The sequence below is a fragment of the Channa argus genome, chromosome 1 (genome assembly GCF_033026475.1).
Source record: "Channa argus isolate prfri chromosome 1, Channa argus male v1.0, whole genome shotgun sequence".
Lineage (NCBI taxonomy): Eukaryota > Metazoa > Chordata > Actinopteri > Anabantiformes > Channidae > Channa > Channa argus.
The window spans coordinates 5,254,066-5,274,245 of record NC_090197.1 but is presented as its reverse complement, the minus strand read 5'-3'; the positions used below and the strand labels follow the sequence as shown (position 1 = coordinate 5,274,245).

Genomic DNA, 20,180 nt, shown 5'->3' with positions numbered 1-20,180 from the left:
CGCGTTTGTTTCCGTGTTTGACGTGTTGTTTCTGATGCAATGATGTGGGATGTAAACTCATCTGCTTTCAGATGTTTGGGCCATTCATAAAGTGCACAGCAAAGCAAATGAGCAGTCTGGCACTAAATGGTGGAGGTAAACAGGAAGTCTCGGTCTCTCCCCATCATGTCGTTCTAAAGTAAGGGGTGCTGGTCTGTCTTGCCGGCTGAGAAACCGAGCAGACGCTTCTCAGATTTAACAAATTAGTGAGGGATTCGCCGCAGACGCCGACAACAGCGCCGGTGGCAACTGTAATGCACCCACGCGGCACCGGGGAGACGAGCCGAGCTGCTGGGTCGACTCATCAACACCTTCGTCTCTCAGTGTTACATCCAGCATGAGACGCTAAATCACACTCAACTGTGTGCTGACATATCGGAGAGCAACAAGCTCGGTTTGCACGGAGACTTTTAGTTGACGCTCTCCTGCAGAGAGATGTACAATGAGGGAGCAGGCTCAGGATTTATCCATTAATCTCACTGCCTGACAGGGTTAATATGCTCTAAAGGCTGCACTGTTAAAGTGTGCTAGTAGCATCTCACCCCGGGTTTGACATGGTGCATGAAACATTTTAGTAAATATATATATTTAGATTCTGAAACAGCACATGTGTGTTCAGGAGCTGTTCCACTGCTTACAACACTGGAACAACCACTGCATTTAATGACATACATGGGGTCTGCTCATTTTTCAATTTCTCTGCATAACTCTGCACCCCAGTCTGGAAATGCTGCCTGCTGGACCCAATCCAGCCACATACTGTATGTCCCCGTGGTTCAATCAAAATTGCCTTGGCAGAATAGGCGTGTAAGTAATTATGTGCTGCGCCGCCAACACTATTGGTTGGGTTTGATTTATTTTCTTCTGCTCTACAGGGTGAGGTGTGTACGGCAGCAGTCTGCCGTTTTCAAAACTGCTGTCAGCAGTTAAGACTTAAGTCTTGAGGAGCTTTCTTGTTTTATTTTGCATTCACGGGCCGTCTCTGCCAGTCCAGCTGGTTGGATTCCCACAGCTATATATCCATTTTGGACAACAGTAGATCTATTTTAATTGCCATATTTAATCAGGGGAAGTGAACAGAAGACACATGCTCTTTGTCAACGATGCCAGCTCTAGCATCCCACACCTGGGAGCTGCCAGCTACAACCACAGTGCAGATCCACTGGAGCGAATGGGGTTATGGTTGGGGTTAATGCAGTTTAAGTGCTTTCCAGGGCATTTTCGGAGCAGTAGCTCAGGAAATAGGAAACAATACATATTCATTTTTCTTGCCAACGTGTTCCCAGCTAGGGTTACTGCTCCTAGTACTTTACAGGAAGTAAAACCTCTGTCGTGTCTATATTGGTGGCTGTTCTGTTCATGACTTTTATTTTCACAATGTGAGGGAGTCAACAGTGTTATTGATCTACAAGTGCCGCAGTAAAAGTTTGAAAGACAAATTAGCAACTTTATGAGTGTCTAGAACCTCTGATTACAGCTTCCACATTTGTTTGGCAAACTTATTTGAAGCCTAAGGATTATCAATTCATTACAAGTGTCATTCACACTCCCAGAAGCCCCGTTTTAAAGGGGGCCTTCACTGACTAAGTCGGGTTTATAGAAGTGTGTCGTGGCTCAAAAAAAAAGGAGATTTCTGAAGACGGGTTTTTGACGCTCACCAGCCTGTAAAAGGTTTGAAATGGAGAACAATGTAACACCATTGTTAGTCTCCAGCAAAGATCACACACTGGAATAGGAATTATGTTTGCACTTACAAATAGTTATTAAGTGTAGTACACTTAGAAGTTATTTTACACAGCTACAAAAACAGTTTACAGTACCTAAAAATGTACTTTAGGCCTATGAAGTGCTCCAACTCATTATTTCAAACAACAAAATCATTTCGAGTTGAGTGTGGTATGTACAGTCTTTCAAACCACAAACCCTTTTAGGTTGGACCACATTACCAACTTAAGGTAAGCTCCTGGAAACTGTATTTGCTAATGTACTTGCTTGTTTTAAGATAGCTTCACTCAAAAACATTAAGTAAGTAAGTTTGTTCACCCTGCAATTAACTCTAACATGATGAAAACTAATTGCATATTGTTCATCACTGATTTTACAGAGAACCAAGAGAAAAGCATGTGGGCCACAAAGAATCCAGAGTGATCTGCAGCAAGATAAAGGCCTGTCTTGCAGTGGCTACAATTATTGTTCATGAGTCGACCCTCTGGGAAACAGGGGCTGCCCTAATCCTATAGAAGGACCTGAAGCAGGAAGTTCATGCAAAAATAAAAAAAAGAAGGTATAAAATTTTCAACAGGATATAGAAAAAAAACAAGCTAAAATCCCTGCAAGACAATGTGAAGGGCTTACAGACACCTACAGAAAGAAGCTACGGCTTAAATAAGGAATAAAGAGCAACGTGTTTGTCTTGTTTGTTTAATTTGGTTCCCTTTTATCGAAATTCACAAGTTGAAATTCTATTACACTAATATTTATTTAGAAGTTGAAAATATTCGTCCGCAAACCGTGGTAACACCAGGCAAAGCGAGCCAAGTGGGGCTGTCTCCCGCCTCCCTTGTTGTTCTCATTTGATTCATGTTGTATCACATCAGCCCCTGTTAGATTAGATGTCCTGCAAAAATAATCTGCGTTATTTGTTTGATCCTTATTCTACAAAGCGAGTCTATTAAGGGCAAATTTATTTTTACGGGCACAGCATGAACCGACAGAGCCAACACACTTGTGATGAGACGACTGCAGAGTATTAAAAAAAGTAATCATAACGAAAAATACACCACAGGAAATAAAAAAAAAAAAAAAACTGAAGTTTATTAGGTGCTCAAATGAAATGCAGTCTGCTGTGTCAGGTGTTAAAAAGAACTTTTTGCCATACGCAGTGACCAGCTGATGGCAAACTAGCTGTGAGAAGGATGTCAGGTGCCAAGATTCCCCAAAGATGAATATTACTACAGGTGGAACATTTGATCAGCCTCTCTACGATACACAGACTGACTGGTTCTGTCTAAAGGTTTAGACTTTTAAATGGACTTGGCTAAATTCACTGTGGTCTCAGAAACTCTCATGATGCTCTTACAGAAACACAGGCTGTTTGTTTGGTCAGAGAGTTTTGCTTCTCTTTCAGGTTGTAAAGGCTTTTATCTTTGAGTGACAGTCCTGCTACTGCCTGTCCTTTCCAACCCACACACACACACACACACGCACACACACACACACTCTTAACATGCTCTCCTCTTTTGCTTCCCTTTACTTGTTCAATTTTCACCTGCCTCCTGGTTCCTTGGCAGTCTAAATGGTTTTCACGATCCAGTATTAGTCGGTGCTTCACCGTTGTCTCTCTCTGTCTGAATCTCTCTGTTGGTAACAAGGCCTTTAAGTTCGTCTCATTTCCTCGTTCACCGAGTGTGGTGAGGATCTTGCAGAGGTGATTAAGTTAGATTTATAAATGCTGATTAAATAAATGTTTGAGATATTAATATAAAGACTTATCATGCACTTCGGATTTTGCCTTCTCCTATAGTCGGGTGCAAAGGTTTGCATCCCCTCATTTTGAAATGGCAAAAATCGTAAAACAAAGATTTTAGAAATGACTTGAAGTTAATCTTTTAATTATTTAATTATTTTATTATGTATCTATTAGCTTTTACTTCTTACCCGTTTAGTTTCTCTGGGGAGCTGAATCAGGGCCAACACAGACACTCACAGTATCACCTACGGTTTACCTACCAATTTACAGTCCCCAATTAACCTGACATGCACGTCATGGAAGAACATGGAAAGGCCACTGCCAGCAGGTGGAGTTAAACCCGGGACCTCAAGAGTCAGAACCTTTTTTTCTTAAACCCAGCGTATGTCTTCAGTGTAGAGCAGGAACAAATGGATAAGCCTTGCTGTTCAGAAACGTTTGGAATGGATTGTAAACTACGCCTGACATACTTTGAGGGGCAAACTTAGCAGAAAGTTAGTTTTGGCAAGCGAGTCAGCAAACTTTCATCTCTGAGGGAAAACAACAAGCTCTTAACAACCCCTCGCTACAGCTGCTCGCTGTGCGGGGCATTGATACGTCACAAAGAAAAAAACTGTTTTAGTAATATACCTAGAGTTTAGCTTACCAAGTTTTTTTCTTTGTGGTGATTTGAAAATAATTTTAAGATTCCCTTTAATTAATTCCTTTGGCTGAAATGTATTTTTACTGCAGACAAAAATACTCCAGACATGGACCAGTCTCGTTTTAAATGATTCCGAACGACATTAATTGGCAATTTCATGCCCTCCCACTTTCGCATGCACATAATAGCAACCACTATGTAGAGTACTTTTACTCATCAGGTCAGGTCAGTAATGCACAGAAAATGGATTTAATGTCAGGAGGGAGACGGAGACAAATCGAGAGAGCAAAAAATGACAGCAGGAGGATAAATACACATTAGGATGGTCTGACCTGTGAAAGGATAAAAGAGGGCTGGAGGTTGTTATATTTTTACTTATCTCACCTTGCATTGAAATGACATAAGAGGATCCAACTTAACCCTAAAGCTCACGTAGCCGTTGCACATTTAGCTGCTACAACTGTTCTTTCATAATCAGAACTAACAGAAAAATTGTCAAAAAGTGTATAAACAAAGTTATAGCATGATAACAATATTTTAAACTGTGAAAAAACATTGCAAATGCAAGAGAAGACCTTCTAGCTTTTAGTAGGCTGAGACGATGGTTACCCTGCCATGTAAAAATGTAATCGAGTACATTCAGTACACTATGGTCTCAGTTACAAAATGACCTACAAACACTGACGTCCAATCGTTTTAGGTTCATGTACAAAATGTACATACTTAGTTTTAGGCATAAGAACATCAGAAATTCTATATTTAAATGATGATAATGAAATTAAATTTAACTTAGAAAGGGAGGAAACAAAGTACTGACTGCCAGTTTGAAGTCCACTGCATTTATGCACACTTATCCACCTCTTCTTTGTCCTTCATCAGGAAAGTATTATATTATTTACTTTACTATACTCTAGCTAATAGATGCCTTCTCATTATCAGGTCAGCAGAAGGTGCAACGTTACCTACTGAACCATAGGAACTGTTGATGCCACATTGTTTCTGAAATAAAGCAAAGCTGACGGACCAGAAACAGTAACAAAAAAACTCATGACAGCTACATGTAGTGTTATATAATGTTTTGCTTCTGTGGAAGGAAAAAGAAAAATCCTGACTTAACAAGTGTCTCGGTTGCAGGAAAGGACAAGAGAGAGTTCTCAAACTGTCCAATGGCAAAAGATTACAGTGTCACACCGTGTCAGGTTAGAAGATAGGCTGCTCGGAAAGACTAAATATTTAAACAGATACAGAAAATGTTTCCATGCTCCCGAAACTGACGAGTGCGAGAAAAACTGAAGGAAGGAGACTTTGTACCCCGAGCATTCAGCAGAGCATTTAGAAAGTACGAGTGAATTTAAGGGTTAAAGCAGACATTTTTTTTTAGATGATAAACTGTAGGTTACTAGGTTGTAGGTTGTCATGGTGACTCAATATCACTGTTTGTAACGGGGCATAAAGTGGGATTGTTTTTTGTTAATAAAGACAATATAAACTATATGCTAACAAATTACTGAGTCTTTAAAAAGTACAATCTTCAACAAAAGCTATTATGCAAAATGTCCTTTTTTAATGGCCAGAAAAGCTCATTCTGATTCCAAAACCAAGAGTAAAACTATGTGAATATTGATTATAAAATTTTTGATTAAGACAACAATAAACTGATTGAAACAAGATAAAAAGTTTCTAAGGGATCTTAGGTCTTTGTACACTCAGTCAGTTGGAGGAAGGCAAAATTGAAATTCTCGCGAGATCAGAAATTCTCGTTCATTCTTGTGTTACAACAACAAACATGGACGACAACCAGCAGCTTGTGCATCCAGTGCCGAAAAGAAAGAAAAAAAAACTAACACGAAACAAGCTGTGCTTCTGGAGAAGCGAGGACAAAGCAGTCGACTGGAGATAAACTAACTTTGTAAAACGCAGCCAACTTCAGGCAGACCAAATCGCTTTGAAAATGGACTCTACAGTTGTTAAGAATGTGCCCACCCTAAGAATAACCAAAACCTAGGTTGGGGCGCAAACGTAGGTGCCAAAACAGCATGTACTAGTATAAGGGGAGATTTTATACTCTTTCACAAGTGCTTAGACTTCAGACAACACTTAATGTTCTCTTTCCTCCGACATGTTTTCATCAAACTGTTGCATTCGACCATTTCTAAACTTGACAACTGGAAATTTTAATCATTATCAACTGGTATTGTATTTAGCGTGTGACACTTCTGAATTATGTGACTGTTTCCCTGGAGAGACGGTCTGAAAACGGGTGTCTTTAGAACTGGCTCTGAGAGACCCTTGTGTGGCAGTTGGGCAACCTCAAGCCTACAAAGGCTCCACTGTGTCAACTGATATGAAACTGACAGCTCAAAAAAACTGACAATTTAATTAAAACTGCTACAGCCAAGGTTCAGACCTCTTCGTAAACTTGCAGCTCAGGAAGTCACCATGCTTCTCTAAAGGTAACTTGTTTTCTTTGTTTTCTTTGCTTCAGTCCTCGCTCACCGATGCCAATCAAATTCTTTGAAGACTTGAGCATTGTTCACTCTTATGTTCTTTTCTTTTTGTTTCCCCTCTCACTATAGGCCCCTTGCCCTCTATCTCTTCTTCCTGCTCTATAATCAGCTCTAGCTGGACTCCTAAGAGGATTGTCTGAGAGGCACCTGCATCAGAAGCAATTGCCCTTCCTCCTTCCTGGCTTCACTGTCTCTTTCTCACTTAATTGTTTCTTCCACCTCCGACCTTCATCTTTTCTTTTTCCTGACCAATAACCCACCCCTTTACTCAACACACACCATATTTACATGTACCCGCGCACCAGCAGGCTAAGTCACAGTCTGGAATCACTATCCGCCCTGTGGCCCGGGGGTCTTAAGATAAAACGGCTTTGGGAGCCCTGCATCTCCGTCCAACCTTGACATGTTTCAGATTGTCTCCTAAATCTCCTCTGACAGCTGGATAGATGTACTACTGCAGCTGTGTAAGTATGAAATAGATCCCTTAAGGAGGAGGACGAAGAGATCCAGTCTATGAAAGGGGACTATAAGTCGAGTCTTGAAGTGGACTGGGGGTGTCTTCAGAAGAAGGAAGGGCTGCAGGAAAACAGTTAAATGACATTGGTGAAGATTTTGCATCATTTAAATGTGGTAATACTGTATTCAAATTCATTTTTACATGTGAGCAACAGAGACGCCAGCAGGCACACTTACACTAAAGCTTTGCTTATTGTGGAACAGATATTAAATCCATTCGTTTTTAAAGTGAGGTGCCTTTGACGTTTCCTGCATTAGTTATCATCATGCTGTACATTGATTAGGTACGTGAAGCCATTCAAAGTTGGATTGAAGGTGTTATTTAAGGTAATTTCTTCTTTGTTGACTTTATTACAAACTTATAAATTTGCTTCAGCATTTGGGCAAAGTCAACATTGTTTTCGGACGAGATGGATGTAGCTGTAGTTTGTTGTAGAGCACAACAAGTTTCCTTCCTGCACATATGTAAATGAGCATGTAGGCATGTAACATTTGGTGATTAGGAATAAATCTTACCACTGACTAACGTGTTGGTTGAACTGCTAATGTAATATGAATGGAGTTAGATGGTATTGTAGGTCAGTTTGGATATATTGCTAATACAGTTACTTAAAGATATCTCTTTATTATATATGACCCATGAAAAAAAATTTGCGCTAAAATATTATTTCATCTTTATGATAAAATAAATGCGCCAATTTAAAACTGAGTCCGCTGAGTTTTGGCATGTTTGGCCCAGACCTGTTTGCATGACTTCCATTTCAAATTGAACAAATTGAAATAGAAAATGGAGAATGCAGTGTGTAGCAGAACAGTGCATTAACAGTACAGTACTGTACATTTACTACTGCATGTTTTGTGACTTGGCAGCTTTCAAGTGAGGTGCAAAGCAGGCAAAAAAGCTAAGTCAGGGAAAAGACGCTCAGGGAAAATGGTTCCGTTTTATGAGACTGCCTGATATGACAGATAAAATTGTTGCGCAAAAAGCAGGAAGAGGAACAATACACAACAGCGTGTTCACATGAGCAGGTTTATGACACAGCTGGAGAATCTAAAGAGCAGTCGCCTGAGATGCTGCCAACACGGCGTTTTGCTACGGGTTACTGTCTCATCTGGCCCCACACACACACACACAGCTCAGATTCAAAAGTCTGAAAATATCAACAACGAGCTTTTCCCTCAGACTTGTATTGTGTTTGGTTTGTATTAGTACACGACAAGGGTCTTATTTGCTCTAACAACTTCTGGTCACATTGGTCGTCCTTCTTTGCCTCCAGCTCTGTGATCTCTCTCTATCTTTTCACTGTTTCATGCTTTGAAATGTCCAGAATTAGATGAAAAAGATTTTACATTCGGGTGTAACATCTTACGAGAGGCCACCTTTCACCAAAACACACTTTATTAAGAAAAAAAAAAACAAGAAGAAGCTCAATTTCTTAATACTGAATCTAAAGTCTGCATGGGCTTTAAGGTGCAAAACCTTTTGAAGCGCATCCCAAATGACAAAAGAAGGCCTCTTCCATAATTCACAACCATTAAAAACACTGTATATAGTCATGTAAGCCATCAGGGCTGCTGCAGTACATTACGTTACTCCTTCAAATGTCTGCGTCTTCATATGGACGTATGGAAAGTATCTTTACTTTTCTTTTTTCTTTTTTTTTCATTTTTAGATATGGTGAATGGGAGAAGCAGTTTACATAATGGATACATGGATGGATTTTTCAAAGGGCATCATGGATAACGTATTCTTGTTAAGTGCATCATAGCCTAATAAACAATTAAAAAACATGTACTACAGCCCTGGTCAGATGTAGCGGTCTTCATCACTTTGGATTTTAAAGTCCTGTTTAGCTGACTCCCCTGAACCCTCCCAAACACAGATGAAATGTGAATGATTTAAGGAACTAATATACATGTGGTGGAAAGTTAATGGCTACTTCTGTTGATTTTAGAAAGTGGGAAATTATCATTTTAGATCACTGTGTTCATACGGAGGGAGCTGGACACTTTAACAACAGTGTCAAGCAGAAGGATGCTGTCTAAGCTGCAAAGGGCTAATGGAGACAAAAGTAAATTCCACCCAGGGATTATTAAAGTATGTCTGATAGTGATTGTGACTCTGATTTCTCCAGATCTCACATAGCTCCGCCCCGTTTCCAACGCGTAACGGTGACACGCACACAACTGTTTTCTCTGCTGCTCACATCATGGGCCTAATCATCCTCTGTTAACTATTTTAACATGAGTTAAAAACGTATCTCTTCAACTGTAATTTTATGTCATGCGCTTCTCTGGAAGATAGCGTGAAAACCTTACTATCCGAGCTGTCTGTCAGGATTCCAGTATCCAGTAACTCCACAGTGGTCCTGAGGGAATAATTCATTGCTAATCACTCAGATCTGGTCTGTCTGAAACACGGTCATTAACAATCTCATTAAGACGAATCTTTAAAGCCTTTGGCTAAGTAGAATTTGTAAGTAACGTCCAGTGAAAACTATGTTCACCATCCACAGACACTGCTACATGTTTTTCATGAGGGTTCTTTTTCCGCAGATATTCACATACAGTAGGTTGTGATTTTTATTTTATTTTTATCCCAGTTCAAAGGACATTGTGTACCGAGAAACCTTTGCTTCTGGTAAACACCCGAGCAATAAAGTGGATTTGGAAAGATTTTCCTCACCAGCAGTAAAATAACAGCAGGTCAATACTTTGGAAGCTCTGTATACTTTAACATTATCCCTCAGTAATAAAAGCCGAGGGATCCCATCATATGCTTTGACTCACTAAAGGTTTTTCTTCTGACTTATGACGTTTGCAGAAGTTTCTCCACGTTGATAATATGAGTGAGAAAGTTCACCGCTATTACGTTTAACTGTAACTTACACAGAAACGTGTGTGACAAAATAATGTCTCAGTGACAAATACAAAACTGTAGAATTCACTCAAAATATACAATGACGAAGCAGAACACGGAAGACATCCCCTGAGTTAAATTAACTTCAGTATAAAGCAAAGTGGGCTCCACATATTCTTCGTGAATTTTATTGGACATTTACTGTATTTGTAACAATAGTTATATAATTTTTCTACAGTATGAATCTGCTGCCCTACTTCCATCCATCAAACATCTCTTTGAATTGTCTTTGTGTTTCACTTTATGTCCATGTAGTAAAACTGCACTAAGCTTGTGTTGGCAGTGGTTGATGTGCGTCTCTTGTTCCCATTTATTGCTGTGTATGATACCGGGGAGTATTTCCCCACCTTCACATAGAGTATAAACCCTCAAATGCACACATATAATCCCGGGTTTTGAGACTCAACAAACTGATAAGCTGCAGACATGAAGTCAGTTTTGACTTCTGGCTTTAAGTTTAGCATCTGCTAAGTTTTTTTTTTTTTTTTTCTCTGTCAGGATTAAGGCTGGTATACAAATAAACTTGAAATGACTAAAGCAGAGAATTTGAAACTTACAAAGGTTTGTCTCTCTGCTGGACTATGGGAGACTTGTTGGAGGAAATAGAGTGAGGGAAATATGAGGATACTAAAGTACTATACATAATTTAGGTTCATTCCCAAACTTCCCAAACAAACCATTATATTCACCGTTAATAAACATATTAAGTTTGTTAAGAATCTCAGCAAACCAAACAATTAGTCCAAAACCTGAATATGACAAACTTACGATTGGTTAGAGTCAGAGGCCAGAAATTCATCTTTTCATATATTTTTTAACCAGGTTTGCAATAATATTTACTGTAATGTGATACAGACTAATACCTGGAAGTCGGTGCAGAAATTGTGGTGAAGCGTAACAGACAGTAGATGAGCAGAGAGTTTACTAGGATGGATTTCGTCTTTTAGCAACGTCATTAGCAGTGAAATTGGGCTTTAAGTCACTTGTTTCTAAAAAAAAAAATCGTGACTGGCGAATCACAATGCATCCTATTAGAATTTACAGTTTCTAAAGAGTGAAACAATACAACAACAAGAGCAAATGTAAACTGATCTAAAACCTCAGAAACTGTGCCGAACGTAGTTTGGCACAATATTTCATGTTTATCCCATTGAGAAGAATTGCAAAGGGAGTGACTATAAACCAATGTATATTTAGTTCTTTACTTATTAATTTATTTTACCTTTATGTGTAAGGGAGCCAAGATGCTCAACTAGAGAGACTTGCTACTTTACTGGTGTTTTATACCCGTTTTAATTACGTTTTTTATTGCCAGCCGGCATTTAGAGACGTAAACGGCACTTGGCATTTACGAATGCAGCTCCAAGTCCCACTGGGCACAGAGAGCATGCGGATTAACGGGGGAAAGCAGGAGATTAATGACTTGTTTGGCATTCGATATGTACAATGTGGAACCTGCAGTGTCTTAAAAAACAAAACAAAACTGTGAACTAAACTTTAAAATCAATGTAGTTTATGGGCTAATTTAGTGGCGCTTCAGCTGAAGGTGCTAAAGGAGCTCGGGTTTGACAAATATAGTCACATGTAGTTAAAATCCTTAAAGTACAATCTTTAGACGTCATACTGGATTTATTTTGGTAATAAATATACTGTACACATATTTGGGTAAGTTTAGCATTTATTAATCAGCGTTTGCATTTCTACAGAGAAACAGATTCCAAACAAAGTGAACGTAGACCAGGACACAAACTCACCAAGAAAAGCAGAAGGTGAGACGGTGCCGTTACTGCGAGAAACCATGACGCTGATCCCGGTCTCCACGAACGGTACGGAAAATTCCACCACCTCTGACCTCTCTTCGTTAATGGTGAGGGAGCCAATGGCCATGTCAGCCCTGTTGGATACCACCTGGAAAACAAGACATTGTAATGAAATCAAAACGACAGCAACCTTTTTATGGAACTGCTGAAGGAAATAGGGCTCAACACTCCTGCAAAGCTTCACCTTAGCCCGTGCTTCACATGCATTTTGGTTTTCCTTCGTCTTGGCATGCAGGAACGCTCTGACATCTCTAAATGAGACTCAAGTGGTCAGAGGGTGAGGTAGCGGGGGGGATTCACAGCTTTGTTTGGTATTACCTGACAGGAAACAGAGGTTACCTGCCTGAAGCCGAGGGACTGTGGAGGTAAGATGAGCTGGCTACTCACCAGACACTCATTATTCTGAGTCCTGGCCTGGCCCCAAAATCTGTGAAAGGCTCTGGTATGTTTTTTGAAGGCCTTTTGCAGACTCTTTAAGGTCTTGCTTTCTGTTTGTTGCCACCTTAAAGTTTGATGAATTTACTGTACTTCTCTTTTATCACCTGTCAGTCAAAGAGGGAGGGGGTTAATGGGATGAGTTCATCTTTGCCACTGTTGGAGAGCCGAAGTAGAACTGATACACTGGGTTCAAATCCAGTCTGGAACTTTATGAAGCATATGTCTGAATAAGTACTTGAGAAGCCACTACCCTGGTTGTTTCCCAGCAACCCCTGCAGCTATCCCTGTCCTCATTATTACCTGGACTAGAGGCACTCAGTCAGCCAGAAGCCGGAAGATGGGGATGAAGTCAGGGAAACGAACTGAACTGGCATTTGCTGGTTTTTGGTCAAGGCTCAACATTCTAACCAATCAGAGACTTACAACTATTTATTAGTAAGTTTTGCAGCATTCTCATTTATTGTAACTTGATAAGGGGCAGAGCATCTGGGTGTGTAGCAGAGCATAGCTTAATACTTAGCAAACAGACTTTAAACCAGTCCTTTATACTCTCCCTGTCAGTCTCCCTGCTATACATAAATCTTCTAAATATTTCTACAAATGCTGCCTACTGGCAACTGGACTTATTTCTTTCATTTCTCACTGTCGAAGTGTTTCCAGTTCTGAAAGAACAGGTGTCATGTCTTCAATAACCTCAAGCGTGTTCAGGTGCCACCAAATAGCACTTGTGGAAAGAGCAGGACCTGAGTGACTCAGAATCTCCACAGACATCTTTGTGAGTAAAATGTGCTCCTCCGTGCAATCGTGACCTAATTAAGAGTCGACAGAAAATTCCAGGTTCTGGGTAACGTTGTGCAGTTTCAGCTCAGTAACGTAGTTTATAGTGCAGATTTGTTAACCGTTGTCATTTGCACTGAACTGTAAAAGGTCTGAGTTTTCAGAATTTGCACGCTGACACTTGTTGCAATGACAAGCAACGAGAAAACACAAAGATAACGTTGACATTTGGCAGCAAGTCTGTGCTGGTTTTCCAATCAATTTATGCTTGATGGCTTCACCTCATAATTGCAGTAATTCAATATAGCTAAATGTCCTTTTCGATGGATGGCACGTGACAAGCATGTTTCACGTCTTTGGATATCAAAGCGTCACTCATATCATAATGGAGACACACTAATGCAGCCCTGAAGAAGATGTGAAGGGAATGTGCTGCTGAAACACTGTGTTCTCACTCATGTTTCTCTGGGCAAAGGGCAGCAGTAAACTGCTAAACTTAAAATCAATAGTTTGTCTTTGAAGGTTTTTGGAAACACTTTAGTCCACGTTCCCACAAGAGTGGGATGATGCACAGGTTTTAAACTTCTCATACCGTGTGATTAGTTCCTTCTCTGCCTGTCACAATCAATCACTCCATGATGATTAATCTAATTCAAAGGTCATTACAAATATTTGAATATAGCCAAGTCTGAAAGTAACACCTGTGACTCATTCAGGAAGAGCTTCCCCGCTCCATAGGGTTCAGCCAGGAAACAACAATTATTGTTACACCAGGCTGATTCATAGTTGAGCACGAGAAATGTTTTAAGGACACTGCAAATTACCGTCTGATTGGGAGGCATTTATCATAAAAAAAGCAAAAAGCGCGAGGCAGAATGACATTTGGAGAAATAGCCGAAGTGATTGTCTAAGTGTGGGCTTTCAATGCAGGCGCAAGGACAGAACAAGTCTGAGACACAGTGACACACACGGGCTGTGGTGAAATTTAACTGTCACAATATGAGAGTAGTTTAGTTGAGAGAAAACAATCCAATGGCAGCAAAGAGAACGGGAAAGAAGTGGCAGACGAGGTACAACGAACAATTCCTGCCTGGCAAGAACAGCCAAGGACAAGGCGACATGAGCTACACCAGTTTTCAACCAAACTCAGCCGTCCCTGTGCACACATGTTCTGCTGCCGCTATGATTAAGTGACTTAATGAGTAACTGACAGACGCTGGGCAGGAGGCAGCTGGGGACGGACGGAGACAGACACGGAGACGGAGACAGAGACAGAGAGACACCACCTGCATCTCTGACTCCTGTCAACAACAACATCAGGACCGTCAACAAATAATAACACGAGCACACACACGCGTTTTCTTCCCCGTGACCTCGTCTGGTTACCTTGAAGGAGGAGGCCTCACTGCAACCCTGACGATCACCACGACACTTTAAATAGTGAAGAACAACATGTCCCAGGACTTTTCCCCTCGGAGACCAGGGTTCGACTCAAACAGTGTGAGATGTTGTGCAACAATATTGTTAACACAACGTGGTGCACGTGGTAACTATAGTAAGGACGTGCATGTGTGCTGTTGTCTCTGTTTTTATGTAATTTAACTTATAACCTAATGTTAGCCTGAGGTTTTTGTGCCAAACCCCCCACACAGTTTTTGTGTGGGGGGTTTTGAGTTGAAGCAGAGGGTTCCTGTAAGGCCAATATCAGATGACAACAGATCTAAAAAGCGACGCAATTTGATGCCTTATGAATCCTCATTATGTGACGCCGTGGGAGGACAAAGGGTCGATACAGTAACATACATGTTGAATTCAACACACACACCATCCATATGTAGCTACCTAATTACTAATTGACTGTACATTTGGTGCAGTGGCGGCTGCCATCCATCGGTCTGATCAGCCTCCTGATATTTACAGACATGACTGCTATGTGCCGACATGAGCCACTGTCAGCTAAAAAGAAGAATAGAACAGAACGATGGGAGAAGGTGATGAACTGCGACCGATATGTCTTAATAAAACACATATTTTACAGTACGTAACTAGCCCAGCATCCCCTCAGGTCACACATTTCAAGACATTTGCTTAGTGTGAGCAGTCTCGCATTCTCCCGCATGCCATATTGTTTGCATGCACTTTGACATCCACAGGTAATCGGGTAGGTTTTCTGAACCATCGTGAAAGCTGCTTTTTTTTTTAGAAGTCTCCTTATGAGCACAGTTTTCTACTCCATGTAAATGTACTACCCTGTTTCTAATTAACTCTAAAGCAAAGTCTGCAACCGAAAATCATGTCTTCATTTTCTAATTATGTCTTCTCCGCTTCGCTCTAAATTTAAAATGGGCTCACAAAGCTAGAACAAGATCACAACTCATGCACTGTGATAGTTTGCAGCCCCTGTCTTACTCCATGTTAAACCAACTTCATTAATCCAGCCACCAGAGGGGGATTGGCATCATGGAAACAGCAGACTATCTGCCAACACACACACACACAGAGCCATGTATGAGCAGCCTCTCAGTCTTTTCACTCTCACTTGCTCCAGCACTAATCTCCCTGACAGCCCCCCTCCATATTTTCTCACTACGGCTTCGATTCTGGCCCAATCCTCTCTTGCTGGGTCGCGTTTTAAAGGATTTGAAGCAGGATAAAACGAATTTCACGGGAGCCCTCGAATCAAAACCCCTTTTTGTAAACACAACAGGGGAAAAAAAAAAGAAGCACAGAATAAAACCTGTGATGATGCCAATGATCAGAATAAATGAAACCACAACTACAATATCACAAAAAGGGGTCCTGCTTGTGATCAGTATAACCTCAGTAATAATCAGTAATAACCCATTTTATGAGCTGATAACAGTCCATTGATTGGTGTGAGAAACATGTAATACGATGATTTACAACACACTATAATCTGCTATTAATTTATATTTAAAATGTTTTAAGTAATTAAATGTGAGTATGGATAATGAGTACTGATGCAAGTACTAAACCAGCGAAATCCTCATTAATTCCTTGCGGTTCAGCAAATCCTGTGAGAGCGTAAACTTTCCCGTGCTCTTAGGCCAAACCAAATATGGCGGCTACTGTTAGTTTGACTCTTAGTACCTGGATCTTAGGACTTTAGCACAGCAGAGCTTGCATTTAGCCTTATTTTTTTTTCCATCATAAATTACTTATCTTCAAAATATCTGTAAACCATTTTTCACCTACACGTCAATGTTACTGTGGTATCAGGTGCAATATCAAAGAGGTTTTACGAGTACAAGTACTCAAAGGCAGGATTGGAAATCTCAGCTTATTACTATTCTAACCACTTATTTAACAAAGCAATCTGGTTTGGTTTTCTGCTAAAATCACCAACAAATCATTCTCTTTCTAAAAGATGGAGGTCGTTAAAACGCCAAAGTGAAACGGGCACCCTTACCTCTCCGACCATGCCGTTCCACTCCCCATCGATGTTCTTGCCATGCCGCCCGTTGGTCACCAGGTACAGGTCATAGGTGAAGCCAACAATCTTGGCCAGCCGCTTCAGGACGTCAATACAGAAGCCTTTGCAGCAGTGCTTCATGGGCATGGCACCCTCCACCACCAAACTGCAAAAAGACAAACGAGTGACATTGTGAACACAGGAAGATAGTTTTTAATGAGCTGTTACAATGTTTGATGAAGGGCGTCTTGACCTAGATGCTTTGCTGTGAAGAAACTGGAAAGAAAAAAGAAATAGCTGCTATGGGCCTGAGAAAACAATGAACAGCTAAGGGACACAGTGAGGATGTAACATGGGGGAGCTGGACACAGGGGAAGACAGGGAAGGTATGAATTATTGGCAAGGGGGCACGAGTGGATCGATCCTGACGGCTTGAGTTGTTGTGTTTACAGATGCAAAGCTCGACAGGTCAGACAGCTCAGGAGGAAAAGTGCTGCATTATTAAAAAAAGCATTAAAATCTGATTCCGTGCTCTTAGCTTTTGCCTAAAAGAGACTAAATCCTGCCCCAGTGTCTTAACACGTTCCCCCCTCGGTGGCTCCATCCACTGAACACTTCACCCTGAGAGCATCATAAGCATGTCTCACATATGGGAACACAAGTGCATTTCGGCGACTCGCGTCAAGTGGCTGCAGGGCCCTCCATCAGCTCTTCACTTTGTGGTCCCTCGCACACTTAACTGTGGCGGCCTCTCAGTGCCGTCACCTAGCAACACGATCAGTGCAATTTGATAAATTGTTTTACCACCAGCCCACGTGAGGTCAGAGGTGTGAACTGCTCTGTACTTCCTGAACATTTTTGTAGACCAATCAGCCAATCACATTAATACCACTTGGTGGTTCTAATAAAAAATACTTTTAGTAAACATATAATGAAGTAGTAAATCCACATGTCAGCACATAAAGTGGTGAAAATTAGCTCCTGTGACGTTTGACCCTTGTTTTTTTTTTTTATTAAGTACTATAAATGTTTAGCTATAATTACTGCAATCAGTACTTTTAGTTTTCTACTCAAGTAAAATGTTGTTCATCTATTTAGTAATTTTAATAAAGTGAAAGATTTGAAGTGTTACCTATAGTGGAGAATTTTCTTAGGCCAATACCTGTACTTTTACTTACTTAGTTTTGAGTTTGTGTACTTGTACCATGTCTGTAAACAATGTATCACATTTTACTACGTATCTATGGGGCTGTGTAGATGTAGAGTGGCAATGCTCAACCCGGTCACAGGCTTAAAACACTTTTAGATTGTTAGTTTCTAACTTTATATGTCTGCTGATCGGTGCTGATAGAAATGTACTTTAGGTAAATGTGTGGAGGGTCACATGCTCCATTGTTTTTTGTAATCATTTGTTTGCTAGCAACTAGTAACAACAGTAGTGCGATAAATGTAGTGAAGTAAAAAGTGCTGTATCTCCCTCTGAGATAAACAAAAGTCGATGTATAAAGGGCTTAAAATGGAAATACTCAAGTAATGTACCAATATCTTAATACACACTTTGATGTTATGAAGGATTTAAACACCTACTGTATATAAGCCCAATACTCAAGTTACTCCTTGTTAGTACTGTACTTTACTGTGGAAAGAAATGCTACGTATAAAATGCAGTAAAAGGTTCCGTGGTTGTGACTAGCTCTGTTAAATGTGTCTTCATTTTAGGCACTGAACAAAGTTCTGAAGTTGGTGCTGCAGCAAGATCAAGGGGAACAAGCTCTGTCAGGTCGGGGAAAAAAATAAAACTAACGAATGGAAGAGTGAGTCCATAAAATGTTTATTACATAATAAAGCAAAAGGCAAGAGAGGAAAAAAATCTTAAAAGATAAAAAAGTGAGTCAAAGTGGGCAGATTATCAGGAGAGCAAACGTTTTCTTCAGCCAAGAAAATTGATGGAGAGTAAACTTGTTATCTTCCAATTGGCCATGTCAAGACGCTTGTGTTGGATAAAGTAGGAGCACAGAATATACACACTTACTACAACAGCATTCTCAGTTCACCTGAATGTCAAACCCAGACCTAGTTCTCAGATCGACACTTGAACTACGTCTTCTCCCTTCAACAGTCCTTTAGATGTCCTCACTATTGTAGTTTCAAACTAAAAGTTGTCCACAAAAGCAAAGCATTCACTTTGTCATTACGCGGTATTTTTTGTAGAAGTTTAAGGAAAATAATGAATTTAATCCACTTTGGTATAAGGCTGTAACATACCAGAAAGTGGAAAAACTTAGGTGCTGTGAATACTTTCTGGATGGACTGTGAATCTACATCCTTTTTATTGCAAGATTGTTTTTGCTTTTCTTTTGAATGCAGGTTTTCCGCACCTCTATTCAGTGAAGGCTCCGCCTACTCTGCCTGTGATCGCCTGACATTCTCACCTTGACCGATCTCAGTCCTCATGCCTAAAGCGATGGACAAGAGTACTGGCCAATCAGAGACAGGTATGATGACCCTGTTGCTGAGTGGTGATAAAAACTTGGTATGTCTGTTCCAACTCTGGGTCTGTTTTAGGCATTAAAATTTGGGGTTGTGGTTTCTATTGTACTACTCTGAAAGCACCGGGATCTCGATCATCAAAAAAAGGGCAGAAGAACTGGAAAAAGCAACATTTTTTTGATGCCTGAATGAGAATTGGCTTATTTTGCACACATTTGGTTACTAAAAACAGCAAACACAGAAGTGAAAACATTTTGAAGCATCTGACATCCAGGGGTGGTGGGGTTTTACCTGGAGTTGACCGGCATGCGACAAGGCACGGAGTCCCGGATGCAGGAGCTGGTGCCAGGGTCAGCGGTCTCCACAATCACAAAGGGCCTTTCCTCCAGAGTGACCACTCGCAGGTGCTGGGAGTCATCCAGGGGCTTCAGGAAGGAGCCGTAACGTGACCAGGGATGGTAACGAAGACGCAGGTGGCCGTTCTCCCACCATCCAACCTGGGTGGGCAAAACCAGATGTGCAGCTTTTAGGCACAACAGCTGATCACACATGTAAGTTGTAGCATTTTGGTGTTTGCATAGAGTATGTGAGTCATTCTGTGAACAACAAATAGAATCAGTTTCCATTCAAATTAAATCGCCTGGTTCTTTTATGAATATCTTCGATATTCTGTTAAACACTTCAGCATCTCATTTTAATGTTTTTAATTTAAATTCAGTTGTTATTATGCTAATTATTTCAATGCAATTCCACGCTCGCTAGGTTAAAACAAACAGCTTTTGCAGTAGCTGACACTTTCACTTTAAAGGTACACGCCTTGATTTATTTGGAACATTTCAGGGAGCAGTGTTAAAAGGAGACAAACTCAGATAATAAACTGAAGATATTGTAACAGACAAAGGCGCAGGATCTAATAGTGTATCCCTCGCCTGTAGCTACACTAAATCTAAATTACAATGGGAACTTGATCTGTTGGGACACTGTAATGCAAAAATAGGAATTATTATTGCAGAAAATACTGTATCTCGATCTCCATAGAAAGTGAATAAAATGGCTACAGATGTGTGAGTCCTCTATTGGCATTGGTTCTGCATCTGTTATAGATCTGCCCAGAAAAAAAAGGCATTG

At 40.5% G+C, this 20,180-nt stretch overlaps 1 protein-coding gene across 1 annotated transcript in view; it reads right to left on the bottom strand.

Annotated features, from left to right (window-relative positions):
* Positions 1-20,180, bottom strand: part of grin2da (glutamate receptor, ionotropic, N-methyl D-aspartate 2D, a) — a 190,880-nt gene that overhangs the window by 38,046 nt on the left and 132,654 nt on the right. Inside the window, exons 9-11 of the mRNA XM_067521543.1 lie at positions 19,344-19,549; positions 16,560-16,728; positions 11,849-12,002 (exon numbers count right to left, since the gene is read on the bottom strand). Coding sequence (XP_067377644.1) covers positions 11,849-12,002; positions 16,560-16,728; positions 19,344-19,549 — 529 coding nt within the window. The remainder of the gene's footprint in view (positions 1-11,848; positions 12,003-16,559; positions 16,729-19,343; positions 19,550-20,180) is intronic.